General features: G+C 48.2%; 1 protein-coding gene across 9 annotated transcripts in view; it reads right to left on the bottom strand.

Annotated features, from left to right (window-relative positions):
- ENOX2 (ecto-NOX disulfide-thiol exchanger 2) overlaps positions 1 to 19,446 on the bottom strand; it is a 201,205-nt gene that overhangs the window by 94,052 nt on the left and 87,707 nt on the right. For 7 of the 9 annotated variants that reach the window (XM_014598592.3, XM_059732598.1, XM_019498135.2 and 4 more), the window contains exon 3: positions 13,789 to 13,923. The exons of 1 other annotated variant lie outside the window; for it this stretch is intronic. In XM_014598592.3, the coding sequence (XP_014454078.1) occupies positions 13,789 to 13,885 (97 nt within the window). In that variant the 5' untranslated portion in view covers positions 13,886 to 13,923. The remainder of the gene's footprint in view (positions 1 to 13,788; positions 13,924 to 19,446) is intronic. One more of the 9 variants, XM_014598586.3, reaches the window with a different exon arrangement.

Raw genomic sequence — 19,446 nt, 5'->3', positions numbered from 1 at the left:
CAGGGACAACAGATGGAAGGAGATACGGGGGATATGGCATTTGCGCAAGAGAGCGAGCAGGTCAGTGGGAGAAACAACAGTGACCTGAGCTATCATAGCCACATTCAAAAGGAGCAACATCCAAAACAAAAAGGCCGGAGACCAAAGACGGCCCCGGCTCTGGTATATGGTAAACAGATACAATTTCCAAGGGGGAGAGAGCATCAGAAACTCGAAGTAAAAGAGAGGCCCAAAGGCCTGAGATGGGCAGGAGGGGCCAAACCCCCAGGGAAATTAAGGGGGGAGGAGAAGTATGTCCCAAGCTCTACCCTAAGGATGAGATACCCAGCCCTGCACTGAAGCAGAGACCGTGCCAAACCCAGACTGCAGGCCAAGCTAAGGAGGCAGAAGGTCCCTCAACAACAAAGGTAATTCAGCTGGAGAAAGAACAAAGTGGAGGAAGGTGGCCATGTGTTTATATTAATAACCTCCCAGGGCGAGTCCAATGGTGGACCCTGAGAAAAGTAATTGAGGCGAGAGTGGGAGGTGTAGCCTATGTAAAGATCTATAAAGGACCGAGGGGAACACCTACCAGCCAGGCGAAGGTAGAATTTTGGAGGGAAGAATATACGCAGAAGGCACTGGAGAGACAGTGGGAGATTTGGGGAAGGCTTCACGGGCTCCAGAGAGCCATAGAAAAGCAAGAGACCACACAACCTGCACAGAGAAAGAGACCAGGGTATGTAGGGGTGGAAGATAGACGGGCCAGAAGTGAGAGGGAGAGGAAACCCCAAAAGGTAGGCGGGAGCTTGACCGACAGGGACTGCAACCTACCAAGGTCGGCTAGTGTGGGGGGACTGCCTGCGGCGGGGCAACTCCCGTAAAATCCCACATGGTGCACCTTGGGTAAAAGGCGAGTAGGAGGCGCCTGAAAACCTCCGCCTCCCATATCTGAGTTGCCGGGTGCCTGAAGAAAGGCCGAGAAAAACCCCAAATTGGTGCAACACCTAACAAGAATGAAGATCCGCCTTGGTGAGTTGGGATCTTAAGGGGGGAGGTGTGTCACAGAGCACTGAGGTGCCCTGCTCCCAAAGAGGGGAAAGTGCTAGGGAGGAAGCCCTAGCAGGGAATAAGGAGCCCAGCTGTGGGTTGCCAGGGCAACCAGAGAAGGTCAGCTGACCAGAAGGGGCAGGGCCTGGCTCCCTTATAAACCCTAGGGGCTGGGGCCAGAGGCAGTTCCCTGCCAGCAACCATGGAAGAAGGAGCTTTCTCATGGAAGGGATGGAGTATTTCCCGGTAGGCTTGAGCACTGTTATGGCCGGGCAGCTTCTGTTTAAGTTATAGCCGATGGGCTTGCATTTTGTGTTGCTGTTTATCACCAGGGGTTTGGGTGAGGCTATTAGGGGTTGGAGGAGGCCTCATAGGGGACTCACACTAGTGTGGGGACCTGAGCACCAGTGAGGGCACAGAATTTGGGGTACATAGACCCCAGCCCCAGAGAGGGGCAGTGGAGAAGCCCCAGAGAAGGGGGCATTGTTGAGAAGCCCCAGTGCAGGCGTGGTGAGCCCTGGAGAAGGGGGGTAGCATTGCAGTGAGCCCCGGAGGGGGGTAGCACTACCAAGAAGGCCCCAGAGAAGGGGAGCAGCGCTACTGAGGAGCCCCAGAGAGAGGGAGGCAGTATTGAGGAGCGCCCTGAGAGGAGGCAGAAGCCCCAGAGAAGGGGGCAGTTACTGAGAAGCCCCAGTGCAGGCGCGGGGAGCCCTGGAGAGGGGGCGGCACTACTGAAGAGCCCCGGAGAGGGGGCAGTTGCTGGGAAGCCCCAGACAGGGGGCAGTTGCTGGGAAGCCCCAGAGAGGGGGACATTATTGGGGAGCCCCAGAGAGGGGCCAGCGAGACTGACGAGGCCCAAAGAGGACAAAAAGGGGCCAGATCGTAACTAGGATGGGACATAACATTTATTCCATCGGCGAGGTGTAGACTGCGGTGTAGGGGAAGAAACGGAGCCGCAAATAGCGCCCCCTGGCAGCGGAGCAGTACAAGGGCAGCCTCCTGCTAATTAACATCAATTAATCAATTAACAGCAAGGCATGGCAGGCGAGAAGGCAGGTGGTTGCCCCAGGAACAGGTGTTCGGGCCATGTTTGGATCGGCCCAGAGCGGATACCTGTTACAACACCCCAGATGAAATAACCGAATAGATGTGGTTCAGGGCTGAGGTGCATTGTTAGAGCGCTGTGAGGAGTGACATCTCACATGAATAGTATTGGCCCCTCATTACACAAACATTAATGGCCAAAGTTACCTTGTAACTTGTACCAGTATAATATAGTGCAAAGTCTAAATCAGGATGGTGTATTTCTCATGCATTTTTCCTGATACAGAAAAGCTATACATGGAGTAGGGCAACAACAAACCAGTTTCTAAATTCATCCCCATATATTTTATAAGGCAAGAGTTGGAGGATAAAATGAAAAGGCCTGTATATCCCACAGCTCTGCAACCATGGAATCCACCTCTGGCTGTGGACACAAATTGAGGCTCATTTTTTAAATAATGCATCTTAAGCACCCCGAGAGGCAATGAAAACGTGAAAACATGGCCACGGATAATCAATGCACTGTGGTCTTCCCAAGTCTGCTCCCAGCTTGAAACAGAAGTTCTTAGGCAGGGAACCAGACAACTCAACATAAAGCACAGATAAAAGTGTAGCTCCCCGATCTAACTCATAGCACTTACAGAAAGCGCCATGAGTTAAACTGACCCAACCAATGTTGGCGGTTGGGTCAGAAGGGTGGGTGATTGGTTCCAATTTGGAGCCAAATGATCAACAGAGGCTGAGGGTCTGCAGCCTCGTTCCCTAGTTTTGCCCCTCCCCCACATCCCAGCTCTGGTGCTGTCTCTGGATGGTGGGGGGGTGGGGAGGCAGGGGAGTGAGGTCTGTTCTGGGGTTTCCCCAGCCTGCACTAGTGGCGGGGGGGGGGGGGGGGGGGGCCAGGTAAATTTGAGTCTCCCATCTCAGGGGGCTCCAATCCACCTGCACCCCCCCCCCCTCCCCCAGCATGATTGGGCAAACACCAGAACAGACTACCCTCCCCTGCCTTCCCCCACCCATCCCAAGACAGTACTGGGGACAGGGCTGGGCTGCAGCAGCCCAGCCGCTAGAGAAGACGGAAGTTAATGAAGGTGCTCCGTTTTGGAATGCCTTCATTTCAACTTTCATATAGTCAGGGTTAATTTGTTGCACGATCAGAGCACTCGGCAGCCATGCTCTTCTCTTAGGGCCCAACCATACAGCACTTTCAAGCAGCCAATGGCATGACAAATGTAATTTCTATCTGTGCCTTCAAAGGAACTCTACACCTGAAACCAAAGCATAACAACTCAAATATCTTTGATGTTAATTATTTTGCTGGTGATGCTTTTAATAAAGAATCCACTGGCTGGTTTTCCTATGCCTCAACCCAAGCTATTCCCCACACCTTCAAAGATACCAAAAGCTGCAACTGCCCACTATTCAACTTACAAAATTGCTGGATTCTGCCACAGCAAGTACTAACTTATCAATATAAAAAACAGTGGCACAATGAAACAGGGTGAAATAAATTAAATAGCTAAATAAAGGACTTGGGGCCTGCTGACATGGATATAGTATCCATACTCATAGCTGATTCATTATAATCTTACATTTTTAACTGTAAGGAAGATGCCCCAGAATGTACAGCCTGAAAACTGCAGAATCTTCATCAAATGTAGGCCCAGTTGACTGCATGGCCCTTGGAATTTTGGATACAGATGGCTAAAATCAATAAAACATGTTACAGAGGATGGATATGTACCAGTTAGGTCTCCTCAAGGTTATGTGTGTTACTTCAACCTGCCTAGGTACTTCCAACCTTCTGAAAGATGGAATTGAAAGCAACAAGCTGTGCCCACAATGTGGGGGGTTTTGGCCACAAGATGGCAGCATCTCACATGGCAGCATTTCACATTCAGCCCCCAAACCTCAGAGCAGGGGTTGTCAACCAGGGATACGCATACCCCTGGGGGTACTTGGATCGCTCCTAGCAGTACGCATGGGCGGGCGGGGACGGAGCACTGCCACCTCACAGGAGCAGGGCCAGGGCAAGGTGAGGGTAGTGGCGCCCCTCTAAGGGGCGGGGAAGCTCGCACACAGCAGCTGCTGCCACCACACACCAGCCCAGTGAGCTTCCCCACCCCGTAGAGGGGTGCCACTGGCTTCACCCCGGCCTGGTGAGCTTCTACGTTCTGCCCTAGACCTACTCCTGGGAGGTGGCAGCACTCCATCCCAACCTGCTCGCCCATGCATCATTCCAGCCTCCCTGCTCCGTGACCAGCTGTCCACTACACATCCCCCTCCCCCCCCAGTGTTCAGCTGCTTGTTAATATCCCCCCTCCCCCCCACCATCCAGCCACACACTTCCCCTCTCTCCCCACTTGGCATACAGCCACTGGAGGTACTTGGACTACAAAATATTGAAAACCCCTGCCTTAGAGCAGTAAAGTGCATATTCATTTCCTTGCTAGAGTCTTCACAGGCTGCTCACAACAGCCAGCCCCCAGACCAGAGATTGTAGCCCAAGCACTGACTGGGTTTAGATGCCATGGCTTGGTTCAACTGGCAGTTATATTCAGTAACTGAGATTTATTTTCCTCTCTTTACCCTGGGGTTGTATTTCAGCAACCTGCCCAGGCATGCCATGGCTTTGCCAGCATTCAGTTAATTTTTCCATTTATTTTACACAGTGCTGGGCAATGGTGAGGAGAAGGGGCCACTTCTCCCCATGCCAAGCACACTTCTGCCCCACTGGCACTGCCCCTGTTGTAGCTGTTCAGCATGAGCAGGCGAGTCTGCAGTAGGCACGGGTGGTACACAGGTCCTTGCCAGTACTGCAGGGCTGGGGCCAGCAGCAGCTGGAAGGAACTGCTGCTGCCTGGGCTGCCTAGAAAGGCAGTCCAGCTATGGAGCCACCCAAGTCCTGCTGTGTGCCCAGGCGACAGCAGGGCGCACCATGGCCAGGTGGTGCGAAGTAGGCACAGGGCAGGCCACGTGGGGCTGTACATGCATCTGACTGATCCAATCCAGCAGGGGTGAGTCCAGAGAGGGTGCAAGCTGCACTCAGACTGTGCGCAAGCTCCAGGCTGTTGTGGGTGGGGACAGAGGCAGGTGCTGACTGGGTCAGGGGGACGTGCACAGGGGGGCTCCCATGCACACCCCACCATACCCACAAACATAGGTAACACATGGGGGGGGGCACAGGGTGGTATGTGCCCCCCCCCCGAGATTGGCCACCACTGAAGCCACCACCAGCTTCTGCAGACAGTCACTGCCCTCCCTCCTTGCCATCGACACAGCTGTCAGAGGCTGCAGGCAGTCCCCGCTCACCACTTGCTGCTGCCACACCCCCACCACTGCCACCTGTGGGCAGTTGCCATGCCCCCCCAGTCTCCACGGGCATGCACCTTTCATGCCCACAAACCCCACAACCACACCCTCCCCCACATACAATCACACACCCCACAAACACTGCACCCACCCACAACCCTCCTCACACACACACACCCCCCACACGTACCCGCATGCCTCGGGGGGGAGCCCGGCTCACTGCTACCCACACATGCACCCACCCTCACACACCCCACAAAAAAGCCCATACCCACCTACACATCCCCACAAACACCCACCCCCATACGCACCCACATCCACACACATCCTCACACCCTCCCCCACACCCCACATACAGACACATGCACACACACCCCCACAGGTCCCCCACAAACCCGTACCCACCCACCCATACCCCCACACCCCCGCAATATACAAGAGTAAGACTTCATTTTGAGCTATTATGCAATCACCTCTATATACACAATGCAAACACACACAAATCAGGACAAGAATATCTTTTTAAAATAAAATTAAAATATTTTATTGTGTATGTATAATTTTTAGTGTATAATTTGGGGGGGTTTCAGTTTCAAGATGGCAAACCCCCTTCCCAAAAGGAGTACTTCTGAGGCAAGGGGAGGCACTTCCAGTGGCAAAGGTCAGGGGTTATGGGACAGGACTTCTGGTCCCAAGATGGCAACCAGGGGTCAGAGCACCTGTCAAGGGGTGGGGCTACCCTTGAGGCCCTCAACAGCTCACCAAAACTCATTAAGCAGCCCTCCAGTGGAAACAATTGCCCGCCCCTGACATATCTTCACCACAGTTTCTGTTCCCGTATAACTCAACTCAAACTGAAATTACAGTATGCACTTGCAAATATTAATCTAGACACTCAAAAATGTATGTCCCAGACAAAGATCTTTGCAGCTTCCTTTACCTTAAAGTAAGATGTGTGTTTGGGATATAGATGATATTCTTATGGATCCTGTACATTAAAGAAAGGTACAGCCAGGGACGTGCATCATGAAAAGAAACATGGCTCAGAAGATAGTATTGATGACAAGGCTTTGAAGTCTTCAACCTAAGGCTGATCTTCTAGGAAAAAAGGACTGCTGTCCAGAGATCAGATACTTTTAGCAGGGCAGTCTGCAAAAATATCTTCAGATAAATAGAGAGATAGATATGTATCTTCATTTATACACACACACACACACACACACACACACACACACACACACACATATATATATGATAAAGATATTTTTAGCAGGGCAACCGGGCAGTCTGCAAAGTATCTTCATATATGCATGTGTGTATGTATGTATGTATGCATGTATGTATGTATGTACATTTACCATACTTGCTTGAATATAAGATGAGGTCTTTTCCACAATCAGCATGGGGGGAAAATTACCTCGTCTTACATTTGTGTACAAGGAAACTTCACTAAATACACTGTCTATTATTAAACTGATGCATGTGCTCAGTGATGGAAACCAGCTATGAAGTTGATTAAATGCAGACTTCCAAGGAAACTGTGGGTACCCTGCTGAAATGATGCAAGAAGGCACAGCTGCTCAATGACTATTTTGCTTCTGCCTTCTCAAAATAAACAAACAAATACACACTGTGGCATAGCACCATTAAGGTTCTCACCACTTAGTAGGCTAATGCAGGCTGCAGAGAAGCCTGCATGTGAAGCAGCAGAGAGATACTGCTCATGGTAGCCATTTTAAGGGTGGAGGTGTGTGGCAGGCGCCTTTGGTGCCTGCAACTTTAAAGGCCTGAGCAGGCTGTGAAGCAGCCTGCAGGGCTAGGGACAGACATTCAAAAAGCCTAAGCCTAAATTGATTCAATCTTTGCAGGTTAGTCTAACCTGGCTAGGCTGAACTGGTTTGTAACTGTAACTGTATCCCCTCTGGATTGAAGACAATTGGCTCAGGCTAAAGGCTGGAGGACACTAGAGCAGTCCTCCCTTCCCTTCCACAATGCTGAGCTCAGGGTGAGGTGGCCAGGCAATGGCAGGATGCTCTGATTAGGGAGGGGTCTCCAACCCACTCCCTGCTCCTATGACCAGCGAGAAAGCCAGCAGGAAGTTACACAGCATTTACTTATGCAGCAGGGAGTTACACAGTGTTTGTCAGCCCATCAGCAAAACAAAAGCCTCTCTCATTAGTTCAAGTTCTTCTTAAACAACTTTTTCCAAGGAAGGAATGGAGGAACCAGGTGACCTGTTGATTAGCTCCAAAAAGCCCTAAGCAGACACTCACCTGTCTGCCTTACACAGACACCTCTCAGTCTTCACCTGCTGGCTACAGTCCGTGCTGTGGGAGAGGGAAGGGAGGGATCCCTGCTTGAGCAGAGTGGGGGGGGGGGAGAAGGGGAAGATGAGGCAGGGGGAAGCCAGGCAGATGCTGCTGTGCCTGCAAATCTCTGCTGGAGCTACAGCCAGGGAACAGAGGGATGGGGCCAGCCCAGCTCTCTGAAGCAGAGAGCCCTCCCCAGGGCCACAAAGCATCTGAGATGCTGGGGGACTTTGGTTTAAGTTAAAGCAGGAAGGGGTCTGGGACAGACATTCCACAAATCAGTTTGATCTAAATCAGTTAAGTCTGATACTACATTCAGCCAGGTTTATCTCAAACCAGTTTCAGCCATTTTCAAATTGGTTTACGTGTACTGAATGTCTGCTCTGTTACACGCTTAAACCAGTTTCTGATCACTTAAACCAGTTTATGTGTAAAGTCTGTCCCTAGCCCAGGTGATGGCAGAGCCAATCAGGTGGTCACATGACAGCCAGCAGTCTGTACAGCATCCCTGTAACAACTGCCGATTTTGCCTCTCAAGGCCTCCTCTTATGTTGAGGCTCTGCAGCCCAGCTCCAATCAGGTGGCCTGCTGGCTGTCATGTGACCGCCTGATTGGCTCTGCCATCACCTGCAGGCTGCCTCACATCCTGCTCAGGCCCTTAAAGTGGCAGGTACCAAAAGTGTCCTGCCACACACACTAACCATGTAACCACACACACTAACCACATAGGCCAATGTGGTTCCTATCTTCAAGAAAGGGAGGAAAGTGGATCCAACAAACTACAGGACCATCAGCCTGACCTCTATCCCAGGGAAAGTCTTAGAAAAGATTATCAAAGATGCCATTCTTAATGGACTGGCCGATGGCAACATCCTGAGGGATAGCCAGCATGGGTTTGTTGCGGGTAGGTCTTGCTTGACTGATCTCATTTCCTTCTACGACCAGGTGACCTATCACCTGCACAAGGGAGAAGAGATTGATATCGTACATCTTGACTTCAAAAAAGCCTTCTATCTGGTGTCCCATGATCACCCCTTGGCAAAGCTGGCCAACTGCAACCTCGGGTCCACCATGATCCGCTGGCTGGGGAATTGGCTCCATGGTCGGACCCAGAGGGTGGTGGTTAACAGAAGTCAATCGTCATGGTGCCCTGTCACCAGTGGGGTCCCTCACGGATCTGTCCTTGGACCTATATTGTTCAATACCTTCATTAATGATGTGGACATGGGAGTCAGAAGCAGACTGGCCAAGTTCGCCAATGATACCAAACTTTGGGGTAAAACATCCACACCTGAAGACAGGAGGGCAATCCAGGCTGACCTGGACAGGCTCAGGAAATGGGCAGATGAGAATATGATGGTGCTTAACACTAAAAAATGCAAGGTTCTCCTCCTTGGGAAGAAAAACCTGCAGCATCCCTATAGGCTCGGCAGTGCTACGCTGGCTAGCACTACGGATGAAAGGGACTTGGGGTCATGATTGATCACAAGATGAATATGATCCTTCAATGTGATGATGCTGCTAGTAAAACAAGCAAAACACTGGCTTGCATCCATAGATACTTCTCAAGCAATCCCAGGACATCATTCTCCCATTGTACTAGGCCTTGGTGAGGCCGCAGCTGGAGTACTGCGTTCAGTTTTGGGCTCCACTTCAAAAAGGATACGGAGAAGCTTGAGAGAGTTCAGAGAAGAGCCACGTGCATGATCAGAAGTCAGGAAAACAGACCTTACAATGACAGGCTGAGAGCTATGGGACTCTTCAGCTTGGAAAAGTGCAGGCTCAGGGGCAATCTGATGGCTACCTATAAGTTTATAAGGGGTGTCCACCAGGATCTGGGGGAACATTTGTTCACCAGAGCATCCCAAGGAATGACAAGGTCGAACGGTTATAAACTGCTGCAGGACCGTTTCAGGCAGGATATAAGGAAGAATTTCTTTACTTTCTGAGTTCCCAAGGTCTGGAATAGCCTGCCACCGGAGGTGGTTCAAGCACCTACTTTGAATGCCTTCGAGAGAAATCTGGATGTCTATCTTGCTGGGATCCTATGACCCCAGCTAATTTTCTGCCCCTTGGGCAGGGGGCTGGACTCGATGATCTTCTGAGGTCCCTTTCAGGGACTATGAAATATATGAATTAATAAAATTATTATGAGCAAGAAAATGGAAGGGCTGCAGAACATCACACATAAAAAGCATGTCAGGGAGCTTTTAAAAAATTTGAATCGTTTTGAGTCAGCAGGCCAGAAAACATGCATCCTAGGCTGCTGAAGGAAATGGCTAAAGAAACCTCAGAGCCATTGCTAATAATGTTTGCCAAATTATGGATGGCATGTTAGATCCCAAAGGACTGGAGAGGGACAAGCATAACATCCATCTGTAAGAAGGGGGAAAAGAAGGATCCAGAGAATTACAGGCCATGAAGCCTGACTTGCAATTTTTTTTTAAAGTTCATTTGTAAACATCTGACAGACGATGGAGTGAACATTAAAATCCAACATGGATTTATTCAGAACAAATCCTGCCAACATGGATATATTCAGAACAAATCCTGCCAAGCAAAGTTGAATTTCTTCTCTGACAGGGTAACTAGTTTGATGAATGAAGAAAACACAGTGAAGGTAACACATGTGGACTTTAGAAAAACTTTTGATACAGTCCCACAAGATAACCACATAAGTAAACTGGAAAAATGTGGACTACATAGAATCATTGTTAGGTGAACATGTAAGAGGCTGAATAACTGCAAGCAAATAGTAATTATAAATGGTCAAAATGACAAGAGGTCTCAAGTAGGGTTCCACATGTCTCATCTAGGTCCAGCACTGTAACGTTTTATTAATGTCTTGGATGCAGAAACATAGGATGTGGCAGCACCACATTACTCAGAGCTCATTAAGCCTTGCCTAAAGTATGGTGTCTATTTCTGGGCACAAGGTGTAGAGAAAACTGGAATAGGTCTAAAAGTGACCAACAAAGATGAGAAAGAGGTTGGAATACAAAACCATATAAGGAAAGACTGAAAGAACTAATTATGTTTAGTTTAAAGAGAGATGAAAGGGTGTGAAATAATAGCAGTCTCCAAACATGTGAGAGGCTGCCATAAAGAACAAGGGGAGCAACTGTTCTCCTCAGCCACAGAGAATAGGACACAAGAATGTAGGTTTAAGCTACAGACAAGAAGATTTAGTTTAAATGATAATGAAATATGCTGTCCAGGGAAGCTGTTGAACCCCCTTCACTGGGGGTTTTTAAGAGGCTGAATAGATATCTCTCTGAGGTAGTTTAGAAAGTGTATGCTGTCTATGATTGTAAACATTCATGCTGAGGTAGGTGGTTGTTGTATCATGCACTGAGGTTGCTGATGCAGCAGTTCTAGTGCTATGAATAGAAATGGTGTACAGGGGGTTATCTTGAGCAATTAGGGATATCAAGTGTCCAAAAACATAAATTGAAGACTTCCATCGGTTTTTAAGTTGGAATGAAATAGCTAGAGAACAAGCCTGACCAGCTTCCCTAAGCCAAGTTGTCATTCCTCTCCTTCTCCAGAATCAGGGAAGGGATTTTTTAGGATCCCCCGCTGTCCAGTCAGGCCTAGATGTCACACTGCACACATCCTAAGATGCAGCTGGTAGCTTGCTTATGCTGTCTCAAGAAACAGCTGCAGGGGTATCCTACTGTTGAGGAGGGCACCATCTCTTCCGTCACTGCAGGGACATTGTCACTTCCTGTGCTGAGTTTCCAAGGCTTAGAGTCAGATAAGAAACAGTACTCCAACCATGCAAGAATTTTGTGAAGTGAAAAGCTTCCTGAACTATATCTTGGCAAAACCAAGACCTTTTTTGAAAAATAAAAGTATGAGAGAGAGAGCGAGATAAACTGTTATGCCAGCAGCCCAATGGTTATGGTTCTTACCTACAACATGGGAAATCCAAGTTCAAATTCTCTTTTCTAAGGTTTCTTTAATTTTTTTTATACTAAGTGGAACAGTTCCAATAGATTGAAATCCACCTCCCTAATTCCTAATAGGCTTTGTTTTGGTCAGGGTATTCATGTGATTTAAGGGTGATCTGGGTTCAAGCCCCTGCTCTGATTCAGATGCAAGAAGGGCCTAAAACTTTATACTCTCAGTTGTCAGACTTCCCAGGTGAGCACCTAAACACCACACTATTATGGTGTTGGCACACTCACTGAGCTTCGGTGTTGGCACACTCACTATAGCTTCCATCACTACAGCAGGAATTCCATCGGGGACATAGAGGAGGTTCCTGCTAAAAATTGCCCTGTTTAGCAGGAAAAGTTAAATTTTCCAATTTAAAAAATCCTCTTTCTTTGAAAAATTCCCAGCCAGCTCAACCAAGAGCACAATATAGGAACACGTTTTGGCTATCCTGATGCTTTAGAATGATCTAAACTGCAGCAAAAGTAGTGCTGGAGCTTTAAAGGGTGGGAACTCCTTCATCCTTCATATAAAAGGGAGAGAATAGAGACTCCTTGCACCTCCCTCACATTAGCTGAGTTAGGCGTGGGAGGTGGGAGGATTTAGAGTGGACCCAGGGAGCAGAGAGCAGGAAAAGATGCTTCCTAGCCCTTCCAAAGTCACCACATCTAGAATTAGACCCGAACTCTGGAGACCTAGAGTAGGGCTCATGGCCAACACCATAACTAGGAGTCCATGAATCCTTCCACGTTCCTCCTGCTAATAAGGGTTACAGATAGACTGCCAACCAAACTGTAGCTCTGAGGCCCATCATCTATACTGGGTGACACAGAGAACAGCTGACAGAAAGCGAGAAAGAAAAGAAGAGGCAGACACTGAAAAAACAACAGATCACTGACAGGAAGGAAAACTGAGAAGATGGGCATAGCCAAGAAATAAAAGGAGGTCTGGCAAAACTGAGAGAGAGAAGAAAAAAACGTTTACGTATTACATAGGAAGCTGAATGAGAATGTTACAATTGAACACAATACCAACGACATAGTAAACCATTGCTTTGTTCTGTAAAGTGCAGGAGGCATCATTAAGAGAGGTAGTGTTTCTGCATCTATTTTATACCATACTATATTCAGAACTCTGTTCTCTCCTATTCATTTCTGCTTTGTATCTAACCAGTTGCAAGCTTGCCCAGTGTAGAATTAACTTAGCTTAATACCATTACTGGAACAGTTCCAGCGCGATAGGATGAAGCAAGCAACATAAACAGCTCTGTCACAGCGTGAAAGGCCCATGGCAGATGTTTGGTTAAAGGTGCAACGGGCTCTGATCCCTGATCCCAACAATCAAGCTTCCTGCCTTGCCATACATGCTTGACAGAAAGCATGATTTTGAGATTGAGGCTCAGATCCCAACTGCACCCTTCCTACCTACCAGTGCAAGGGGAGCCCAGGATCATCACCCTGCATTGGCAAGTTGAAAGCTGGGTGCCAGCAAGTCCAGGGCCAGTTTGAGGCCCTGGTGTGGTCCCAGGCCAGAATTGACAGTCAGCTGATTGTTGGCCCCAGCCCCAGATTTGCCACATATTCAACATAAGATGCCACACAAACCAGCCATAAAATGCTCTATGTTATATGTAGATCATTTTTATGGAAGGTTTCCCATTTTATGGTGCCTTAAATTGCATGCACACGTATTAGTATTACCATTTATGATGCAATTAATATGTTAATCGCTGCATAAATGTAACCCATCGAGGAAAGATAGCTGCTGCAGCCTTAGGATCCCCACACTCAGCAATGTTAATGCCTCTCAATCCTGATCCACAACAGCCCTTGCTGAACTTATAATGAATACTGACTGGTATCTGTTCTGAAGCATGGATGGGTGGGGAGGCTGAGGAAGTTCAAATATCATTCAATGTCTATCAATCTACATTTATGGCAACTTCTTTTGAAACCAGCAAGTTTAAAGACTGATTTTTAAATAAGCCAATAATAAATAAATAATGAACTCAAACTATGTGTAAATTTTATAAATTTACCCTCTCTGAGCATTTTAAGATGGAAATAAATGTTCACTGAGATAAACTCTAAATATGTCCTTACTGCAAAGAAATATTTAGAATATTAAAGACAGGCATGACATCAGTAAAATCACATACCAGGCAATAGTGGCTGTCCTGTCATTCCCATTGGTGCCATCCCTAGATTGTTCATTGCAGTGGCCCATGCAGCTGGATCTGACATAGGTAAGCCCATTGGCGTAGAGTCCAAGTTTAGATTTCTAACACCATCTGCTGAAAGAACAGCTTGATTAATTCTTACAATCAGGTGCTCTGCGCTCAGTTCATTCTTTTCTGACACATGCATTTCCTAGGCTGATTCTGCAGTATCTGCACTAAAAATGGCCTCACCAACTCTTACTGCTTCAACCTCTACTTGTGCAGTGAGTATCACAACATGGCTGGTGAACAATTAATCCCCTTTCCCTGCTTCCAGTCATATCCCAGTCTGCCTCTCTAACACCTCCTCTTAAAAGTCTTAACCTCAGTTTAAACATAGGAAGGCCAAAATCCAAACCATCACTACCAAATTCCTGCCTTTCTCTATTAATGGCAACAGCACCACAACTGCAGCACATACAAACAAGAGAAATACAATCTTTGTGCTTATGTAAGCCAAGCTCTGTGTGTTAACCCACTTTTCATATTACATATTAGTCCTTAAACTACCTACTTGTAAAATATTTTGCAGAAAGGACTTTTTTCATGTTTGTTTCCACCAAAATCCACCAGATTTTGATGTCTAAGAAATTTCTTGAATTACTCACATGCTATGACATTTGGCCAGCTGGCAGAGCCAGTGCTTCAGGAGGTGAAAGCAAACTTGCATTCAGACTCCTTACCCGAGCCAGCAGTAGGGAAGTTTCTGCCTCACTGGGAGCGAGATTCCACAAGATCTGCTCCCTTTCAAAGGGATAGCATCTGACTGAGCCACACACTCTCTAGCCTGTCCTTTTCTTCCTGACCCTGCATATTTTCCTCTCTTTGCTGTCCAGGAGGGCAGTTTCAAAAGGTGCACTGAAAAAGAGCCTGAAAAGTGCTTAACTAGCATGTTGGCACACTGTGCTGGGATATCAGTGACATGCAAGATTCAAATCCTCTCTGGGAGAAAGGGTCCTAGAACATGGGTCTGTTGCTTCCTGTGTGAGTGCTCTAACAACTCAGTTGTGGAGGGCTAAACATGGGAGGGGCCTCTTTCTCCAGTAATGTTCATGAGTCAGGGATTTTTTTTGTTTGGCTACAATTTCATGACTTACACTTACATGTACACTGGGTGTGCATATGCAACCATGTACTGGCCTGGTCAATGTGTAACTTACTGCACATATCCAATATATGTACATGTGCTTACAGATTCACACTACATGGATAATAGAGTGTAAAAAAATCACAAGCTGTGTGGAAGTCACTTATACAACTAGCCTAAACTGCCATCTAGGCGCACAAAGGGAAACAAAATTCTACCCAAAATGGCTTTTCAACTGTATTTTCTAATCCCTCAAATGTGAATTTGAGAAAACAGGTACAGGATCACATAAGTAGCAGGGTTACAATGCTGTTGTAGCTGTGATGGTCCAGGAAATGTGAGAGGCAAGCATTTTTTATTATAACTTTTATTGGACCAACTGTATTGGTCCAAAAGAGAATTCTGACCTCTAGTAACTCAGGCGAAAAAAAGAGAGTGACATGGCTAATGAAGATTGCTGAGCTGCTGGATTCCAGCAATTCTGAAAGCATGTGGCAACAGTGCCATTGATTGGGGGGGGGGAAGCAAACCAACAACAGCTACTCCTATTCAAACCCTACTTCCAGCTCTCTCCACATCTTGAAAGGAATTTTTTTGAGGCTAAAATTCCTTGTGCTTAGTTTCTATCCAAAACGGCTTTTCAAATAATCTAACAAAACCATAAAAAATTGACTTACAGGAGAACTCTATTCTAAAACAGACTCTAGTCAGACACATGACAGAATTCCAGTCTTTTTGGACACTTCAATAACTCAGAAATGTCTCTTCTTTGTCTTTTGTGACCTCTGCACTGCATTGCAGTGTGAAATACGAAATTAGGAAAGCCTAAAAAGAAACATGATGATACAATAAAATCAGAAGCAGCTAAAAATACACTGAACTGATCCACATAACTCCATTTTTCATAAAGAGAAGTAAGAACCCGACAGAAATACTGCAGTTCCCTAGAAATACACACGCTGGAAATAAGTTAATATGGACAAAGCGGGCTTTGCTGTACAACCCGTCTCTAAGATGGGAAGAAGAGTGGTGTTCAGACGTGTATGTGGAAAACACCTCAAAGAACTCCAGTTACCAGTAGTAAGCTTCCCTTTCTCCTTCCAGTGCTTGTCCACACAGATTCTTATGCAGGTGTCTCCAAAGCACTGCCAACAAAACCTGCAGGAGGGACTTGGACTCTTATCAGCAAGGATACGAATTTTCCAGTTCCCATGGAAAAAAGGAAAAAAACGCAGATTTTTCATTTTAATGGAGAAATACATGAATTTTCCACTCTTGCAAAGAGCTCCCTGCAGCCTGGCAGAGTTCCAGCCTGCAAGGAGCTGGGGGGAGCAGGCTGGGGGCCCCATGTGCAGGTGCACACTCACAATATGGCCGCCAGGCAGTCTGGAGAGCAACTCCCCACAGGTAAAGGCAGGGGTTAGGGGGCTTCAGACTTGGGTCCCTGGCCCCATAGCCCTAGCACCTGGGGGCCCCCCCTGGCAGGGATGGGGGTGGGAGTCTGTGGGTAGGGAATGAGGGGCATCAGCACTCCCAGGGGGCTGTGGGTGGGAAGTGAAGGGCCTGGACTTGTGTCCTGGTGAGCAAAGAGGGCAGGGGGAGCTCTGATTTTCCATGATAAAAAAACCCAAATCAAATACCAAAATTTACAGGTACTTAGAGTTTATTTTTTTATAGTGATTTTGGCACTGGTAGGCTTCCAAATTATTTTAAATTTGTAAATATATCAATAAAATTTTGTGTTCAATTGGTGTGTGTGTGTGTGTGTGTGCGTGCGCACGCGCAGTTGCCCAGTGAGGGGTGTGGGGCAGAATTAGCCCAGGGTCCAGCACAAGGCTGGACCACATGGATTAAGGGAACTTGTGGGAACCGAAGGGACTGCGTGGCGAGGCCAGCATGTGAGCAGGAAAGCCTGATGGCCCAGAGGGGTCGCATAAGTAGGAGCAGGATAGTGGAGTGTGGCCCAGTAATGGCCAGCATGCCAGAGGACCCAGTGAGAGAGAGGCAGTGGAAGAGGCCTCCTGTGAGAGGGGAGGTGGTATGAGTGTGCGTGGAGCCTAACTTTGGACTCAGTTTGCTCTGGTCTCAGGTTGGGAGTAATTATGTCACCTGAATGCCATCTGCGAGGTTTGGGCTGCGGCGTAAGGGAGGAATGGAGCCGCAGATAGCGCCCCCTGGCATCGGGGCAAGAATGGGCAGCCTCCCACCTAATTAACACCATAATTATGTATCAACAAGGTGTGGCTGGTAAGGAGGTGGGTGGCTGGCCCAGAACAGGCAGGTGGGCCAATGACCAATCGGCCCCGAGAAAGCTCCCTGTTACACAGACAAAGAGGTCACCTTTATCAGTTCATGGAGTTTAATACAAATGGAAATCCAGCTGATCAGTCTTTGACCCTTACATGACCCTTTGGATCCCTATGTCCACAAACAGGTATAGCGAACTTCTACAGAGTTTGTCCTGTGTAGCTAATAAACCAGAGTTCTCTTTATATCCAAGTTACATAAGACTAGAGATGCACCAATACATCAGTACATTTTGTATTGGCACTGATAAAAGGAAAATTCACACTGTCAGCAATCAGCTTTTTTTTGTCTGATGTGGCCAATAATGTTGCCAATAAATGCTGTGTGTATGGGCGCAGCCACAGCATGCACACGGACAGCCCAGCAGCTTGGAGAGCAGCATCCAGCTGCTAAGTCTGTTGTGGGGGGAAGGAGAGCGGGGAGGGCATATTGAGGCCCCTGCAGTAAGGGAGGGGCCAGGCTTGGGGCTGGGGCAGGCGCTGCCCAGTTGGGGCAGGGCAGGGCACAGGACACAGCTGTGAGCAGCTCATGCGGGGGGTGGCTCCTGTCGCTGCGCGCACCCCTGGGGGAGGCACGTGTGGGACAAGGGCAGGCTGCCACTGTAGGCTGAGGTCGGGGTCAGCACTAGGCTCTTCCAATGGAAAGACTGGGCTGAGGCTGCACTTAGGGCGAGCGGCGGCAGCACTGAGAGGGCAAGCTATGGGAGGGCTGCAGCTGCCCCAAAATTTGCTGTAGCCGCCCCCCCGAACCTCTCCTCCTAGCACCACTACCACCCACCCCAAGCGCAGCCTTAGCCCAACCCCCCTGCCAGGAACAGCCTAGCCCCATTCCCAGCCCCAGCACACCCTTGGCTCACACACAGATCTCGGGGGCACAAGTCCCCCATGCCTCCCCCAGGGGTGCACACAGTGGCAGGAGCTGTGGCCCCTGAATGAGCTGCTCACGGATCCATCCTGCACCCCTGCCCCAGCCCCAGTTCATCCCTCATCCCTCCATGCCACTTACCTGCTGGGCTTGCATATCAGCAATCAGATTGCTATCAGCCAATATGACTCATTAATAATGGCCAAAAAATTCTTTATCGGTGTACCCCTACATAAGGCAACCACAGATTTTGAATTGGGCAGCTTGGAAAAAAGACTAATTTTACTGGCCAAGGTTGACTTGGGAACAACTCCAGGCCTTTGGGTAGGACACCTGTATGGACAAAAGGTCACATACAGAGTATTCACCGTTAGAGTTAGAATCTCACTAAGTCATCTGGCAGAGGTGACCTCAACAGGGGTATCATCTTCATGGGAAGATTGCATAGACATTAGGGCTGGAAGGGACCTCGCAATATCATCAGGTCCAGCCCCCTGCCCAAGGGGCAGGAAGTCAGCTGGGGTAAGATCACCCCAGCAAAATAAGCATCCAGGCATTTCTTAAAAGAATCCAGAGTAGGTGCTTGCACCACTTCTGGGGGGAGTCTATTCCAGACTCTGAAGACTTGGACAGTAAAGAAGTTTTTCCTTTTGTCCAGTCTAAAATGGTCTTCCAATTGTTTGTGACTGCTAGACCTTGTCATCCCTTGGGGTGCCCTGGTGAACAGACATTCTCCCAGTACCTGACGCACACCCCTTATATACTTGTAGGCTGCCACCAAGTCCCCACTGAGTCCTCTCTTCTCCAGGCTGAAAAGTTCCATGCCTCTCAGCCTCTCCTCATAAGGCCTGCTCTCTTGACCTCTAATCATGCATATGGCTCTCCTTTGGACTCTCTCAAGCTTCTCCACATCCTTTCTAAAGTGTGGAGCCCAGAATTGGATGCAGTACTCCACGTGCAGCCTCGCCAAGATGGAGTAAAGTGGGAAGATGATTTCTTGGGTCTTGCTTGAGATGCGTCGGTAGATGCAAGCCAGAATGTTATTTGCTTTGCTGGCTGCAGCATCGCATTGGTAGCTCATGTTCATCTTGGGGTCAATCATGACCCCCAAGTCTCTTTTGGTCATGGTGCTAGTAAGTGTAACACTGCCAAGCCTGTAAGTATGATGTGGGTTCTGTCACCTCAGGTGGAGAACCTTGCATGTCATTGTGTTAAATGTCATCAGGTTTTGCCTGAGTGATTGTTGTGGGATTGCTGCCTGGGCCTGACACAAGCCCTAACAAAGGGGCTGAGTCAGCCCAGGCCAAGAAGGGTATAAAAGGAGACTCCCCAGGCAACCA

Source organism: Alligator mississippiensis, chromosome 8 (assembly GCF_030867095.1).
Source record: "Alligator mississippiensis isolate rAllMis1 chromosome 8, rAllMis1, whole genome shotgun sequence".
NCBI lineage: Eukaryota > Metazoa > Chordata > Crocodylia > Alligatoridae > Alligator > Alligator mississippiensis.
Note: the sequence above shows the minus strand (reverse complement) of the source record. Positions and strands in the feature narration are given on the sequence as shown.